At 42.0% G+C, this 17,904-nt stretch overlaps 1 protein-coding gene across 3 annotated transcripts in view; it reads left to right on the top strand.

Moving 5' to 3' along the window:
* Nucleotides 1-17,904, top strand: part of wdr19 (WD repeat domain 19) — an 81,157-nt gene that overhangs the window by 62,183 nt on the left and 1,070 nt on the right. For 2 of the 3 annotated variants that reach the window (XM_055637539.1, XM_055637528.1), the window contains exons 30-36: nt 2,464-2,560; nt 4,288-4,412; nt 5,091-5,172; nt 10,832-10,982; nt 15,289-15,412; nt 16,888-16,964; nt 17,203-17,346. In XM_055637539.1, coding sequence (XP_055493514.1) covers nt 2,464-2,560; nt 4,288-4,412; nt 5,091-5,172; nt 10,832-10,982; nt 15,289-15,412; nt 16,888-16,964; nt 17,203-17,314 — 768 coding nt within the window. In that variant the 3' untranslated portion in view covers nt 17,315-17,346. Of the gene's footprint in view, nt 1-2,463; nt 2,561-4,287; nt 4,413-5,090; nt 5,173-10,831; nt 10,983-15,288; nt 15,413-16,887; nt 16,965-17,202; nt 17,347-17,904 lie in introns of those variants that run through there. The other variant, XR_008723672.1, reaches the window with a different exon arrangement.

The following is a 17,904-nucleotide window of genomic DNA, read 5'->3' as shown; positions in this document are numbered from 1 at the left end:
CAACCTGGCAGGCTGGGGGGGCAGGGCTGGACGGGGCCAGGAAGCAGTTGGGCCAGGTGCAAAGGCATTGTGAGGTCAGTGGGCGGGGCCACCAGGCTGGCTGGGGGGGCCGGGCGTGACCAGGAAGCAGTTGGGCCAGGTGCAAAGGCATTGTGAGGTCAGCAGCTGGGCAACCTTAATATATTTTAAAATGTCAGTTTGGTTATAAATTTTTGTAAATATCTCGGGAAATAATCGACCGAATATATAGATGATTGGATTTTTGAAATCATAAGGAAGATTTCTACCAGGAGGTAAAAATTTCTCTGTTATTGTAACGTCAGCAGCTGGGCAGCGGTGGCGTGAGATGGCACTGTGACTCATGCAGCAGTTTGATTTTAGTGGGATCATGTGAAGGTTCCAATCTCCCACACCTGTCCCATTGTGATGCCATATATGTAAATGAGATCCATTGCGATTGGACATCTGTGAGGTGGCACTGACTCATGCAGCAGTTTGATTTAAAAAATGTTATGCTTTGTGAACAATTTAATTCAAAATCTGGGGAAATAATTGACCAAATCTAGAGAGGAGTGCATTTATGAAATCGTAAGTTAAATACCTACCGAAATTGTAAAAATCTCCACGTTTTTACGTCTGGTTTTCAAGGAAATACGTTTCACATGCAAAATGACACACACACATCCACATCCACACCCACACACACACACACACAGAGTTTTAAAAGGATACTTGACCAAGTGCAGACCCATTGGGTCTGTTCCCGCAATGCGCGGTTGCAAGGGAGGGGAGAGGGAGATGGGGAGAGAGAGTGGGGATGGGGAGGGGAAGATGGGGAGAGAGTGGGGAGGGGGAGGGGGGAGAGAGGGAGAGAGGGTGGGGAGGGGGAGAGGGGAGAAGATGGGGAAGGGGAGGAGAGCGGAGAGGGGAGGGGAGACGGGGATTGAGGGGGGGAAGGGGGAAGGGAGAGCGGGGGTTGGGGAAAGGGGAGACGAGAGAAGAGGGGTGGGGGGAGGGGAGGGGAGGAGGGGAGAGGGTGGGTGAGGGGGAGAGGTAGGGGAGAGAGAGGGGGAGAGAGAGAGAGAGGGGGGGGGGGGAGAGAGAGAAAGGGGAGGGGAGAGAAAGATGGAGAGAGAGAAGGGGGAGAGGGGGGAAAGGCACGGGGTGGAAGAGGGGGGAGTGAGGGGGAGAGATCTCCCACCCCTGTCCCATTGTGATATCATATGTAAATAAGATCCATTGTGATTGTACATCTGTGAGATGGCACTGTGACTCATGCAGCAGGTTGGTTTTTGTGGGACCATGTGAAGGTTCCAATCTCCCACACCGTCCCATTGTGATGTCATATATGTAAATTAGATCCATTGTGATTGGACGTCTGTGAGGTGGCAATGTGACTCATGCAGCAGTTTGATTTTTTAATATTTTGACGTTTTGTGAACAGTTTTATTCAAAATCTGGGGAAATAATTGCCGAAATCTAGAGGAATGGATTTCTGAAATCATTAGTTAAATCCCTACCGGAAGATGTAAAAATCTCCGCATTTTTGCGTCTGGTTTTCGAGGAAATACGTTTGACATGCAAAATGACACACACACGCATACACACACAGTTTTAAAAGCATACTAGACCAAGTGCAAACCCGTTGGGTCTGTTCCCGCAACGCGCGGTTGCAAGGGGGGGTGGCCTGACGTCATGGCGCAACGCACCAAGACGCTGCGTATGACGTCCAGACGCTGCGTACGCCCGTCGAGACGCTGTGCACGCCCTCAATGCGCCTGCGGGCCGACGGGCCGTTAACGCGCGGGATTTTCGGAGAGGGCAAGCCAGCAAGGATGGCGAAAAGCAGCGGGGGGAGCAAGCGATCTTTGGTTTGGGCCAGCGTGACAGAGCTGGGCCGGGGGGAGAGTGGAGGAAGTGAAAACGCTAGCGAAATGGGAAACATGCCGGCGTTTTTGGAGGAGAGCCGGGCGGCAGCAACCGTTATGGTTGCTGGCCAGCAGGAGGCGAAAAAATGAGTGAGTGGTTGGGGGGGGGGGGGGGGAGGATTTTATTAAAAATGTGTACAGAAAAATGATGAATTTTGATGATGAGTGGATGAGCGAATGTAAAAGTGAAATGGCTAGCGAAATGGTAAAAATCTCGGCGTTTTTGCGTGTGGTTTTGGCGGAGTAACGAATCAAAGGGCAAAAAAATGACAAAGGGCAAAAAAATGACATACACACACACACACAGTTTTAAAAGTAGATAAATAGATAGATAGATAGATAGATAGATAGATAGATAGATAGATAGATAGATAGATAGATAGATAGATAATCAGGCTTCAGAAAACATAAAAATCATACATCAGAAATGGGTTCTATAAGACTTTTGTATGCAGTTAAAGTGAAATAAAAATGCATTTTAAGCAAATTGCGTCTTTCATCCCACTCACAATCCCTAAAAATTCTCCCAATACAGGATGCAAAATATCTTTTCCGCCTATATATGGCATTAAAGCACTATCGGGAAGCAGCAAGAACAGCCATAATCATTGCTAGAGAAGAACAATGTGCAGGTATGAATATCTAAAAGAAGAATGAAAGGCTTGGATTGAGTGGATGTGGAGAGGATGTTTCCACTAGTGGGAGAGTTTAGGACTAGAGGTCATATCCTCAGAATTAAAGGACATTATTTTAGGAAGGAGATGAGGGTGGAGAATCTGTGGAATTCTTTGCCAAGAATAGAGGCCAAGTCAGTGGATATGGCAGAGATATATAGATTCTTGATTAATACGGGTGTCAGAAGTTATGGGGAGAAAGCAGGAGAATGAGGTTAGGAGGGAGAGAAAGATCAGCCATGATTGAATGGCGGAGTAGACTTGATGGTCTAATTCTGCTCCTATCACATGACATGAACTAGAGAAGAATATGAGGAAGCCTGCTTTTATTTTTTAACTTTTGACAGGAAACCTTAAAGAGCCTGTCCCACTTAGGCGACTTTTTAGTCGAGTGCAGGAGACTCTGCGCTCACCACATGATCGCCATATGGTGTCCAAAGGTTCGCTAGTGGTCTCTGGTGAGTCTCCTTCATGGTCCCGAGGAGTTCCCGCATTCTGGGAACTAGTCGGCGGCCTCAGTAGGGTCGCCACAAATTTTATGCGAACAAACATCGGTCGCCATGGAGAAAATCGATACTTTTGTAATCGTAGGTGCAGTTGAAGTGGGGTCGCCATGTAGTTATAGGCAGTCGAGCAAGTTGTAGGTAAATTTTAGTTAATCGCCTTTGCTGACCAGGCATTTTCATTGGCTCATTGGGGGGGAAAAAACGTAAGCATGAGTTTTCAGAACCAAGGAGAACCGACCGGTAATGTTAAATGCACATTAGTGGTACTTTAGTTGCCAAACAATGCATATGCAGATATACATGGTCGGTTGAGGGCGCTGCGAGTCGGCTGCCCTGCCCACAGCGTGTTCGTTATTTCGACTTTTAAAAAAAAAATATGTCCAAATGTTTGTTTTGGTGTCGCTCGGTATGTCTTATGTGGGGTGGTAGGGGAGAAATGGGGGAAACCGTTTTTCAGTAATTTCCTCGTCGGAGAGGCGACTTTGTCCATATCGCTTCTCAGCCTCCCGTCTCGCAGCCTTGGATTGGAGCGGCCTTTCCCGGAGTTGGGCCCAGAGCTTCAGCAGTGGGCGCAGCATGGACTTTTCCATCGCGGAGCGGGGTGGGCCCTTGCCTGGGGTCGCCAGAAAGGAGTGCTCTGATCGCTGGCCTGGTGACTTTGGCATCATGGGGCTGTGGTCTGCGGAGCTTCTAGCCATGGGACTTACCATCCGGAGTCTGGGATCCCTTGCCGAGGATCACCAGAGAAGAGCTCTGACCGCCGACCTGCGGCCTATAACATCCTAAAGCCGCTGTCTCTGGTAAGAAAGTGGCCGATTCGGGCACTCCAAGCCGCGGAGTGTGTTCAGCTGTCCCGACGTCGGAGTTTGTCATCCGACGAGAGGGCCTGTACATCCGGTCGTCCATAACGGCGACTATGGAGGGTTCATGGCCCAACAACAGATGAACAAAGGAGGAGGACTGACTGAACTTTGTTGCCTTCCACGACAGTGAAGAATGTTGTGGTGGATGTTTGTGTTAAATTCTATTGTGTTTTGTGAGTTCCTTTTTTCAATTGTATCGCTGCATGGCAAATTCATTTCATTGTACCTTAGATGGTACTTTGGTGCATGTGATGAATACATTTGTATTGTATTGTAAAAGATAATTAGATTTACCGCATGATTTCCTTTGCTCCAGGAAACTATAGGAATGCACACGATGTGCTTTTTAGCATGTACACCGAGCTCAAAGCACAGAAGATCAAAATCCCTTCAGAAATGGTAACAAACCTTATGATTCTGCACAGCTACATCCTGGTGAAGGTAGGAAACCAGCCATGATTTATGTTATAAAAGTATGGATGATTTTATGCCTCATGACCTTGGTATTGCATATTTACTAAATGGTGTTGATTTGAAAATATCCATTTGTCCACATTGCTGTCTCAAATGGCCATTGTTGTGTCTCATGCACTTACACCTGATCTGCGGTGGGTACAAAAGGCATTCAGCAACTGTCCATTGACTTTTTCCTAAAAGGATGTTCCGGATAAGACTAATATTTAATAGTGACCTCTAATTGCCATTGAGAAGGTAGTGGCAATATGCTGCTAATTGTAATTAGTTGCCCCTTCACACTGTAAATAAAACATTCCAGTTTGTTCAGGTAATCAAAGTATCAAAAATGAATGGAAATAAATGGGATGAGTAATAGGTAACTAATCCAACAGCTATTTTGTTATTAATCCTTTGGAATATCTCATGACTTTATGGAATACCTCATAAATTGGGCTGGTGGAAAGGGGGAGAAAAATTGGTGCAGAAACAAATCATCTTCTGCACTCTAGTGGACAGAAATTGAAGAGCATAAATACTCATATTATTGAAGCAGGTGTATTAAGAATGTTAAGAAAGGTGGTGGCTTGATTCAAGAACAACTCAAATTAATTGTAGACATGTTTGCAGTGTTATTTTTTACTAACTTGTGATTTTTTTTTAAAGACTCATGTGAAGCGTGGGGACCACATGAAAGGAGCAAGGATGCTTATCCGAGTGGCAAACAACATTAGCAAGTTTCCATCTCGTGAGTATTCAGTGTGAATGTTTGTGGTTTTAAAGAGATTGTCAAATTGTACAAAAATACAATCCTACTGCATAGGTACCAACTGTAGTGTAAACTGTATGCATTTTCTGTTAAATACAAATTGGATATGCACTGAATTGGAACTTGCCAGAAACATAGATAACATGGACCAGAAGTTCTGCAGACTCAAACTACTTATTCAGTCTTAACCTCTTTAAACTAAGAATTTAAACATACAATTTACTTTCCGTCTATGGTATGAGAAAATAATCCATGTGCTTTGGCTAAGTGGCCATCTGTATGCCTAGAGGTGAACATGGAACAGCACAGGAACAAGCCCACAATGTATGTGCCGTACAAGTGAAACTGCTATCCAAAAGCCTCTTAAATGCCACTATCATATCTGCCTCCACCACGCCCCGGGAGCGTTCCCGGCACCCACCGCTTTTGAATGGAAGAAAAAAAACTCACCTTGCACATCTAATTTAAACTGCCCCACCATGCAGTTATGCCCACTAGTCTTTGACATTTCCACCTTGGGGGTAAAGGTTCTAGCTGTCTATCCTTTCTATGCTTCTCAGGTCTCCCCTGAACATCCCACACTCCAGTAGAAACAAATCAAGGAGTCACCTGTCACTCCGACCTAATATCCTCTGATCTAGGCAGCAGTAAAGTAAACCTATTTTGCACCCTGTATTAAGCCTCCACATCCTTCCTGTAATAAGGGGACCAAAATGGCACACAGTACTGCAAATGCAGCCTAACCAAAGTCCTATAGAATTGCAACATGACTTCCTGATTCTTAATACTCCATACCCTGAACAATGAAGGCAAACATACAATACGCCTTCTATACCACCATCTACTTGTGTTGCCATTTTCGGGAAGCTATGGTTTTGCACCCCAAGGTCCCTGTCCATCAATGGTGTTAACTGTTGCCATTAACTATATATATACTTTCAACCTCTCAAGGTGAAATACCTCGCATTTAGTCAAATTGATCTGTCATTTCTGTAGCTGATCCTTCTCTCGCTGTACACTTTGACAGCCTTCCTCAGTGTGCAACCCCACCAATTTAAATTTTTTTAATAATAATATTTTTATTAGAAGCATATACATATAACCAAAACACGATTTGCTTACCAATTACATATAAACAAAGCTTCTATTTTTGTTTTAATAATTTTTTTTTTTGATAGAGCTATAGAATGAAAAGAAATAAGAGAAAAAAAAAGGAAACTATAAACTAATAGAGAGGAAATAGAAAAAAAAAAAAAGAAAATTACCAATAACACAGTTTTGGAGATAGGTCCATAGATTATAGAATGTAGCTGTTCATCCAGTCCTGGATTCAAGTTCCAGTCCAGCTTCCGTGTTGAACCAGTTTACCCTTTTAGAAAATCAATAAATGGAGACCATATTCTAGCAAATAGTTCTGATTTGTCAATTAAGACAAGTCTAATTTTTCCAAGTGTAAGGTCTCAGACATTTCCGTAATCCACATTTTAATTGTGGGGGTTGTTGGATTTTTCCAAAATGTTAGTATTAATTTTTTCCCAATTATACTCTAATCAAGAACATTTCTTTGATTTATTGTAAGTTTTGTACTTTGTTCTGATATTCGTAATATTATTTGGATCAGGATCCAATTGAATATTAACAACTTCAGAAATAATTTTAAAAATATCCGTCCAAAGATTTTTGATTTTTATGTAGTTTACAAAGGTATGAGAGATTAGCTTCTAAGAATTGACATTTGTCACAGATAGGAGAGATATTTGGAAAAATCCCGTTTAATTTTGTTTTAGAGTAGTGCAATCTATGTAGTACTTTGAATTGTATTAAAGAGTGTCTGGCATTTAATGAGCATTGATGCATATGTTGTAAACTTTCATCCCATATATCTTTCATTATGGGTTGAGCCAATTCATTTTCCCATGCTTGTCTGTGTAATTCTGTCGACGGGACCTCAATATCTAAAAGGTCATTATAGATGTGGAATATTAATTTATCTGTATTAGGATGTTTATTCAAACATTCACAAGGATTTCTGGATCCCTAATTCTGTATTGTGTATGTGATTTTACATAATCTCTAAGTTGCAAATATCTAAAAAAATTATTTGGGTGTAGTCCATAATTCTGTTGTAGCTCCTGAAATGAAAGAAAAATACGTTTTCGATAAAGGTGTCCCACCTTTTTAATTCCATGGGTTTTCCATTGTGCAAAACCTTTATCTAACACGGAAGGTTTAAATGAAGGGTTATTTACTAAAGGGAGGAATGATAAATTATCCAACTTTAAAGTCTTTTTTAATTGTTTCCAAGTTCGTATACCACTATATCGGATTTCCACTATAAGTTTTTTTAATTCAATTTTGTAGGGGTTAAATCGAACCAGTTTCAAAAGGTAAACAATCTTCCTTTTCCATCTTTAACCAATCTGGTTGTTGATCCATATCCTCCAACCAGAAGGTCATATTTTTAATATTAACTGCCCATTCTGCAACCCAACCAATGTTGGTGTCATCTGCAAACTTACTAATTAGTTCGTCTATTTCCAAATCATTTATGTATTATCAATCACCTTCTCAAAAGTCTCAACTAAGTTCATAAGACAGGACCTGCCGCAGACAAACCCAGCTGTCCCCAAATAACCCATTATCTTGCATATAGAAGCAATAGCGTTGAAGTCAAATTGGGAGCAAGGTTTATTTTCCATCATTATGCCAGACCTGTGCACACCATCACTCCCTTTCCCTTTTCACATGCCCCATCTCAATCCTTCCCCAATTCACAAAACTCCTACAAAGCAATTATGTATTGCTTTATTATTGTAAAGTGTACAAAGTTACAGTGAAAAGCTTTTGTTTGTGTGCAATCCAGTCAAATCAAATCATACTCTACAGGAGTCCAATCAAGCAGAACACAAGTACAACTGGTAGTGTAAAGTGAAAAATACTAGAGTGTAGCACAGTGGTACAGTTGATAGAGCTACTGCCTCACAGCACCAGAGACCCGGGTTTAGTCCTGAACTCAGGTGCTGTCTGTTTAGAGGTTGTACTGTGACTGCGTGAGTTTTCTCCGGTTCCCTCCCCCATTCCAAAAACGATTTTGTAGGTTAATTGCCCTTTGTAAATGGCCAAAATGTGTCATGAGTGAGTGAGATAACAGAACTAATGTGAACAGGTGATCGATAGTCAGCGTGGACTCGTAGGCCAAAGGGCCTGTTTCCATGTTGTATCTCCAAACTAAAATAGAGTGTTACTAATACTGTAGTGTTACATTTAGAGAAAAAGTCCAACTTTCATAATATTTGGTTTAGGTTAACGTTATGTGTACCGAGGTACAGTGAAAAACTTTTGTTGTGTTTTAACTAGTCAGCGGAAAGGTAATATGAATACAATCGAGCCATTTACAATGCATAGATACATAAGGGAATAACATTTAGTGCAAGGTAAAGCCAATAAAGTCTGATCAAAGATGGTCCAAAGGTCACCAATGAGGTAGATAGTAGTTCAGGACTGCTCTCTGGTTGTGGTAGGATGATATAGTTCCCTGATAACAGCCGAGAAGAAACGGCCCCTGCACCTGGAAGGGAGCGGGGAGAAGAGGGAGTAGCCAGGGTGCGACTCATCCTTGATTATGCTGCTGGCCTTGCTGAGGCAGCATGAGGTACAAATGCAGTCAATGGAAGGGAGGTTAGTTTGTGTGATGATCTTGGCTACGTCCACAATTTGCTGCAATTTCTTGCGGTCTTGGATGGAGCAGTTCCCAAACTAAGCTGTGATGCATCCCGATAAAATGTTTTATATGGTGCATCTGTAGAAGTTGGTGAGAGTTGTTTGGGACATGCCGAACTTCCTAGGCCTTTAAGAAGTAAGTTGGAAGAATGGGACGACACCCTGGTTTATGGGAGGGCCATTCAGTAGTCTGATAATGGGAAGCTGTTCCCGAGTCTGATGGTACTTACTTTCAAGCTTTTGTGTCTTCTGCCTGACACAAGAGGAGGGAATATTAAATTTGCTGCATTCCCATGGCAGAGTGAAATGTTGATGGTGGGAATGCTGGTCTATGTTTTGGACTAGACTACATCAAATGCAGTCTTAGGCAGAGCTGTTCCCAAAGCAAGTTGTGGTGCAACCCCAGTGGTATGTTTAAAGTGTATCTAAAGAAGTTGGTGAGAGTTGTTGAAGACATGCCGAACTTCCATAGTCTCCTGACAAAATAGTTGGTATGCCTCTTTTGGCATAACTTTAATGTGATTGGTCCAGGCCAAATTGGTGTTGACATTTACGCTAGGAGCTTGAAGCTCTCAACTATCTCCACTTTGGCACCATTGATGCTGATTGGGGCATATACTCCACCACGCTTCCAGAAGTCAATCTTGCTCCTTTCATGAGAGGGAGAGGTTGTTATCTTGACACACTACTAAGCTCCCCATCTGCTTTCTGCACTCCATCGCGTCATTGTTCGAGATCAAGCCAACTACAGTGGTGTCATCTGCAACTTGTAGATGGGAGTTGGGTACAATGTGGCTGCAATGTCAGGAGTGTATAATAATGGGCTGAGAATGCATCCTCAGAGGACAACCGTTTTGACAATTCCAAAGAACTCAGCTGAAACATGTAATATTTGTTTGGTACTATAGTTAAGTATTGTTAACAATATTAGCAATGACTTCTTGGACAATATTAATTTGAATAAAGTTAAACTAGCTCAAAATTATTTAAATATTTGACTTTCCAACTGTTTACACTCCAGGTCTGAGGAAGGGTCTTCATGTTGTCAAGCTGGAAAGGATACAGAGAAGATTTATGAGGGCGTTGCCAGAACCAGGGGGGTCTGAGCTATAGGGAGAGGTTGAGTAGGCTGGGACTCTATTCCTTGGAGCGCAGGAGGATGAGGGGTGATCTTATAGAGGTGTATAAAATCATGAGAGGAATAGATCGGGTAGATGCACCGAATCTCTTGCCCAGATGTAGGTGAATTCAGGACCGAGGACCAAGGTTCAAGGTGAAGGGGAAAAGATTTAATAGGAATCCGAGGTGTAACCTGTTCACACAAAGGGTGGTGGGTGTATAGAACAAGCTACCAGAGGAGGTAGTTGATGCTGGGACTATCCCAATGTTTAAGAAATAGTTAGACAGGTACATGGATAGGACAGGTTTGGAGGGATATGGACCAAACACAGGCAGGTGGGACTAGTGCAGCTGGGACATGTTGACCAATGTGGATAAGTTGGGCCAAAGGACCTGTTTCCACACTATCACTCTATGACTATGACCTGAAACGTCGCCTATCCTTTTCCTCCAGAGATGCTGCATGACTTGCTGAGTTACTCCAGCACTTTGTGCCTAACTTTCATATAAATCAGCATCTGCCGTTCTTTGTTTCTACTGCTTAGGTATCATAAATACTGTGCATTGTACAACCCTTGAGTTCTTCACAATATTATCAATATTACAAAGCACTTTCTAGAACCTGCAGAAGCTAATTTACAAAAGACGGTGCTGGAGTATCGCAACCAATCAGACAGCATCTCAGGAGAACATGGATAGGCGATGGTTTGGATCAGGTCCTTTCTTCAGACAGAAAAACTACTCCAGCATTGTCTTTTATTTACTTTCTAGGTTTCTTACATGCAAATTTTTCTTTCAGATATCGTGCCCATTCTGACATCAACGGTAATTGAATGTCACCGAGCTGGGTTGAGGAATTCTGCCTTTAGCTTTGCTGCCATGCTGATGAGACCGGAGTACAGGAACAAAATTGATGCAAAATATAAAAAGAAGATCGAGGCTATGGTTAGGTAAGCATTTGTTTGAAACGGCACTTTGAAAATCTTAATCTTTCCATTTACCATTGTGTTAAATGGAATTTCAAGTTAATAATTGTTAGGGTGGCATATTAGTGTTATTCAAGATTATGTGGACAAGTAAACTTCCAAATCTCAGACTTGAGAATGTGGTCCTTTATTGATTTTACCTGCAGTTTTAAAGGTGCTACAACTAGCTTTAGTGTCACTGGATGGAGGGATAAAGGATCAATTAATTTCAAAAATGTTTAGTTTTCAGTCACATTATAACAACATTTCTGCATTCTATCTGGTTCTAAAATGTTTCATCTTTCAAAGCTACAATCTGAAATGAGAAAGCACTTTGTCCATCATTCAATTAAAATCAGTGACCAGTCTAATATCATAGCAGTTAACATTTAAGCCAATTTTACGTAATTGACCAAAGGATGCACATCCGCAGCAGCAGCACCACATTATATATATTGGGTTATTGATCTCTAAACAATTCTAAATGGTGATACACCAGTTCTACATCATCTGTGGATGATGCAATCAACCTGGGCCTGCACTTCATCCTCCAGCACCTGGACTGCCAGGGGACCTATGCAAGGATCTCGTTTGTTGATTTTAGCTCTGCATTCAACACCATTGTGCCAGAGCTACTACACTACAAACGTTCTGAGTTGACTATGCCTGAACCCCTCTGTCAGTGGATCACCAACTTCCTGACAGACAGGAAGCAGCATGTGAGGCTGGGAAAGCACATCTAGGACCCGCAAATGCTCAGCATAGGAGCACCGCAAGACTGCGTACTCTCTCCTCTACTCTCTCGACACCAACGACTGCACCTCCACAGACACCTCTGGTCAAGCTTCTCAAGTTTGCAGACAACACAACCCTGATTGGACCGATCCAGGATGGGGAGTAATCTGCCTACAGACAAGAAGTGTCACAGCTGGCGTCCTGGTGCCGTAGCAACAACCTAGAGCTCAATGCTTTTAAGACAGTGGAATTGTATTGCATATCTTTATTGTCATTTCCTGAGTATTCGCATACCCAGAGGAAACAAAAAAACGTTGCTCAACCAGTGTCCATTCAGTGTGCATGAAAAAATAAATAGAAATAAAAAAATACATGTCATGAACAAATTTAACACTCTACTAAACATTCAACAGCCGTTCCGACCGGCAGCGGCACAACAGTGGCTCTGCTGCAGTGTGGGGGTTTGTGCGCGATATTTGGCAGGGGGCAAAGTCCATTTAACAGTCTTATAGCCTGTGGGAAGAAGCTGAGGAGCATCCTGCTGGTTTTGCAGCTAATGCTCCTGTACCTCTTCCCAGATGGGAGGATGGAGAAAATGTCATGCGATGGGTGGTAAGGGTCTTTGATGATGGAGATGGCTCTGTTGATACATCTCTTCCTGTATATGTCCAGCAGGAAGGGGAGTGGAGCACCAATAATCCTGCTTGCGGTCTTCACTATCCTGTCCAGTTGATGCCGTTCATACGCCTTGCAGCTCCCGAACCAGGAAGTGATGCCGTATGTCAGTGTGCTCTCGACAGTCCCCCTATAAAAAGTCCGTAGGTGTGTAGTGGGGAGGCCTGCTTTACGTAGTCTTCGGAGAGGGTGAAGTCGCTGCTGGGCTCTCTTGACCAGAGCTGTGGTGTTGGCCGTGGACGTCAGGTCATCAGACAGATGTAGTCCTAAGAACTTCATGCTGCTGACCCTTTCCACATCAGCTCCGTCGATGTGCAGAGGTGTATGGTGTTGTTTCCCCGCCCTCCTGAAGTCAACCACCATCTCCTTAGTTTTTCCCACGTTAAGAATGAGGTTGTGGGATTTGCACCAACCTGTGAGCAGCTCCACCTCCATCCTGTACGCCGATTCATCATTGTCACTGATGAGACCCACCACTGTTGTGTCATCAGCGAACTTGTTGATGAAGTTGTTATTGAGCCTGGCAGTACAGTCGTGTGTCAGCAGACTAAACAGAAGGGGGCTTAGGACACAGCCTTGGGGTGAGCCAGTGCTCACGGCTATGGTTTTTGATGTCCTACTGCCCACCCTGACTGCTGCCGTTGCGACAGAAAGTTCAGGACCCAGTTGCATGTGCCAGCATCAACCCCCAATAGCTCCAACTTCTCCACCAGCTGCTGCGGAATGATTGTATTGAAAGCAGAGCTGAAGTCTATGAAGAGGATCCTGGCATAGGTATTTTTCCGATCGAGATGTGACAATACGAGGTTCAGTGTTGTTGAGACTGCGTCCTCTGTGGATCGGTTGGCTCTGTAGGCGAACTGCAGTGGGTCTAGGTCGGCAGGTAGACTATTTTTGATGTGCTGCATAACTAGTCGCTCAAAACACTTCATTACAATGGGTGTTAGGGCCACTGGCCGAAAGTCATTATGGCAGGCTGGGTTTGGTTTCTTCGGGACAGGGACGATGGTGGCACTCTTAAGACATTGATTGTAGACTTTAGGAGAGCTCCCCTTCTCCTCATCCCACTCACCATCAACTACACCACAGTCACGTCTGTGGAGTATTTTAAGTTCCTGGGAACCATCATCTCCAAGGACCTTAAGTGGGGGGCTACCATCGATTCTACAGTCAAAAAGGCACAACAGAGGATGTACTTCCTGCGGCAGCTGGGGAAGCACAATCTGCCACAGGCAATGATGGTCCAATTCTACATCGTAGAGTCTGTTCTCACCTTCTCCATCATGGTCTGGTTTGGCTCAGCCACCACGCAAGACACCTGGAGGCTGCAGCGAATCGTCCGATCAGCAGAGAAGATTATTGGCTGCAACCTTCCATCCATTGATGAACTGTACACTGCAAGGGCCAGGAAGCGATCGGGCAAGATCATCTCTGACCCCTCTCACCCTGGCCACAAACGATTTGAATCACTTCCCTCTGGAAGGCGACTCCGGAATGTCAAAGTTGCCACAGCCAGACATAAAAACTGTTTTTATCCACGAGTAGTTGCTCTACTCAACAGCCAAAAATCTGTAGCCTCCCTTTGATCTGGTATTTTGTTGGTTTACATGCTTGATCAATGGTGTTTTATCATTAATGTCTTATTATTATTGTTTAGTGTTTTTCGAGTCATTCTCAACTGTCACTGTATGTCATGTTGTTACTTGTGGGCGGAGCACCAAGGCAAATTCCTTGTATGTGAATACTTGACCAATAAACTTACTTACTTGCACGGAGTAAGAGGCATTTGCATCACATAGTGCCCTGCATGATTTCAGGAAATCCCAAAACTTAACAAATTAAAAATGTAGTTACTATCATAATGAACATATGCAACCAATTTATGTAGAGCAGAAAGAAATAGGATGTAAAGTGAACCCCTGCTCATCTGTGAAGACCCCCTGGGCAGACCCAGACTGCAAGGCTGATGAAACACATTGCTAAAACCTCCAACAGTCCCTTAGTATTACACTGAAGTATCAGCCTTTTGTTCAGCTCTCTGGAATGGGGCTTGAGTCCACATTCCTGACGAATGGTCCCGACCCAAAACGTCACCAATCCAAGAGGTGCCACAGTGCAAATTGTGTTACTAGCCATCAAATTTTGATATTTGCATAGATCCAGGTGAATTTTGAGTGCAATTAGCTTTTAAATATGAGTGGGAAATATAGTAATGGTTGAACTTAAGATACAGTTCTTACAAATTTGTATTACTCACTGCATAGCATTTTTGTCTGTTTGGGGTATTAATTAAAAAATAGAACAGATTTTTTAAAAAGAGCTGATTCCATGGTCTTCCACATTAATCATATACATACATATACATATGTATATGCTACTTCTACTTTTATATAAAAAAACAGTTCTGTTAAACAACAGGATGTCAGGCAGCATAAAAAAATACATGATTATACTTCATTTTGAAGATCAGTGGTCAATGTGCACATCAAGCGTTTTCTGTTTTATTTCAGATTAAGTACTCCAGTTCATTGTTTCCCATTTTGACCATTTGCCCATCAGAAATATTATTCATGAAATGTTAGAAACCTTGTGAGAAATATAAAGATGCTATTGAATATTGCATGGTATTTGGTTTCTCTTAAAATATGATTAACTGTGAGTAACACCAGATGATAAATACTACGTGCATGTATTAGATGATTCATGCCACAAGTATTGAACCTCATAAGACTATTCATGTAAATGAGCGACTTTAGATGGAATGGAGATAAAGATCTCAGCTGGAAGCCTGGGCGACAAGGAGGTTATGTGTGTCATTAAATGATTATAGCACTTTATGTTAGCTTTCAACAATTAAAAAGTTGTTTATGATCTGCATTAGGCGTCCTGATGCTTCTGAAGTGGAAGAATTAATTACACCGTGCCCATACTGTGCTTTTCAGTTACCTGAGTGCGAGCTACTATGTCCAGGCTGTAAAAACAATCTGCCTTACTGCATAGTTACTGTGAGTATTAGAAAGTAGAGGGGGGGGAAAAAAAACAACATCCTCTAATAAGATGGCTGTTTTGTGGGGGAATACATGTTTATTGTTCACAAGTAACAGAGAATGAAGCCATCGCCTGACTTCAGAAACATGCTGTTATCAAAAATTCAGTTGTATAGCATCTTGTAATAATCCTAGATTTTAATGGTTTATCTTTGGATTTCTATTGAAACACTAATTCTAAGAATACAATGTCCTTTAACTACATTCAGCTACATTTGAGAATCCTGCTTTCCCAGTCATGTTATCCTGAAATCAACCACTAAGACTCATCTATAATACTCTAACGTCTCACCCCACTATAAACTATATAATGCACCCATGTTGCTGAGAGCCATTACCTCACAGCCAGAAACTCGGGTTCAAATCAAACCTCAAGTATTTCTGTCTGTGGAGTTTGCATATTCTCCCTGTAACCACTGATTTTCTCCAACAGGTTTGATATCTTCTCATATCCCAAAGATTTGCAAGGTGGTGGGTTATTTACCCATTAAATTGCCCCTTGTTTGGTAAATTGAGTGGTAGAATCTGTAGTGGGAGTCGATGAGAATTACGACAAGACTATTTTGTTCTGGAATTATCTCCTGACATCCTCGTTTGTCTTAATCTATCGCTGGTAGATCATTAGCTATTATCAGGCCACTGAACCATCCTAATATCAACTAGAGAGCGGTCCTGACCTACCATCCACCTCATTGGAGACCCTCGGACTATCTTTAATTAGAGTTTACTGGACTTTATCTTGCACCCAATGTAATTCCCTTTATCTGTGCACTATGGACTTGATTATAATCACCTATTGTCTTTGAGCTGATTGGATGGCAAGCAAAATAGTGTTTCACTCCACCTCAGTACACATGACAACAAACTTCTTACACAATGCCAGGTAATCCTTAAAAGTCATGTGGGAATTCTGTTCACGGTAATAACTTGCCGAGAAAGGTGAATGATTAATGTAAATACCCTGGTTTAACTAGATCTACCCGTGGTTGGCTTAAGTTATTTAAATATATTCCAGATCAGCCACATTTCCAACTTACAAACTGTTCTGGTTGTGAACAGTTCTCAGGAACAGAACTTTGTTATAACCTGGGACGTACCTGTATCCTCTTTTCATGCCTTCTTTAATGGACTTAAGCAATTTCTGAGTACCCAATGCCATAGCAAAAGCATTGTATTTCTTAACAATATGCAAAGGTCTTGAGTTGTACTGTTGCTATAAAAAAATATCCTAAAACATAACTAATTTAACTTTATTAAGATTAAAAAATTATAATTAACTTAAAACCTTTAGTTTCAAAGCATTAGGTTTTAAGGTAGACTGACAATATTCCAACAAACCATTTAACTCTTCAAATGTGTGAACATTGGTTACCATGCGAGTGTCAATAGAAACTTGAGTGTTACAGTACTCAGTGTTGGAATTTGTTTAACAGGGTCGCCATATGGTGAAGGATGACTGGACAGTTTGCCCTCATTGTGACTTTCCTGGATTGTATTCAGAGTTCAAAATGTGAGTTAAAAGCTTTAACATCCACAGCAGGTATATTCCAAGAAGTGTGGTAATTCCATGGGTTTTAGCTGCTGTCACAATCAGAAGCAAGCAGCTGGACTCAATTTTCTCATCTTTGTGTGCTTTAAGTGTGCACAAAAATATAATTCACTAAAATAGATTCATAAATTTAGAACAAGAATATTTCCCAATATAAATGAATGGTATTGCTTTTCTTGTCACACAATTTTATATGTAGAATACTAGCTACAGAGAAGACCTGTCCAATGTGTGCAGAAAAACTGAGCGCAGAGCAGTTGTCAAAAATCGTTGAGCCAGCACCGTACTTCCTGCACGAGGATGCTGATTAAGAGAAGGTTGAATGAAGCTTGCAATGTACAAGGTACGCATAAAGTTCACTTTCAACTCTTGCATGTGATTGAATGCATTTAATCTCCTCTACTCCGGAATCTTTCCCTAAATAAGGTTGCAGCAGTTCACATGGTTAAAGTAGATGCAACGGTTCAAAACAGCTAAGATGGCAAAATTAAGTACCTGCCATGTGTTTTTAGGAAATATAACTGCTCAGTGAGATTAATTGAACAAAGACTGTTGTATGAAGCACAATATTCGCAATCTACACAGTAAATCTCAACTTTCTTTCAAGCACATTGCAAAATCTATTTGATCATCAGGCTGATATATTCAACTGCTTCGTGGTTACTCAATTAGTGATCATTTTTAAGAAACAAGTTATTGCATCATTCAAAATCTAAATTAACAAAAGCACTCTCAGGCAACCCAAAAATAAATTGGGTAGTGATCTGTAGCCTAGTCATCCCAAGCATTGTAACAGAATTCAGAGAAGGTAAAACCCCTTAAACTTCTTTAGTATGAAGCAGTTGCTACGGTTGAAATTTAGCTTTGAACGTACAGCCTGGAAACTAATTTGTCAATCAGC

Source organism: Leucoraja erinacea, chromosome 1 (assembly GCF_028641065.1).
Source record: "Leucoraja erinacea ecotype New England chromosome 1, Leri_hhj_1, whole genome shotgun sequence".
In the NCBI taxonomy this organism is placed as follows: Eukaryota; Metazoa; Chordata; class Chondrichthyes; order Rajiformes; family Rajidae; genus Leucoraja; species Leucoraja erinaceus.
Note: the sequence above shows the minus strand (reverse complement) of the source record. Positions and strands in the feature narration are given on the sequence as shown.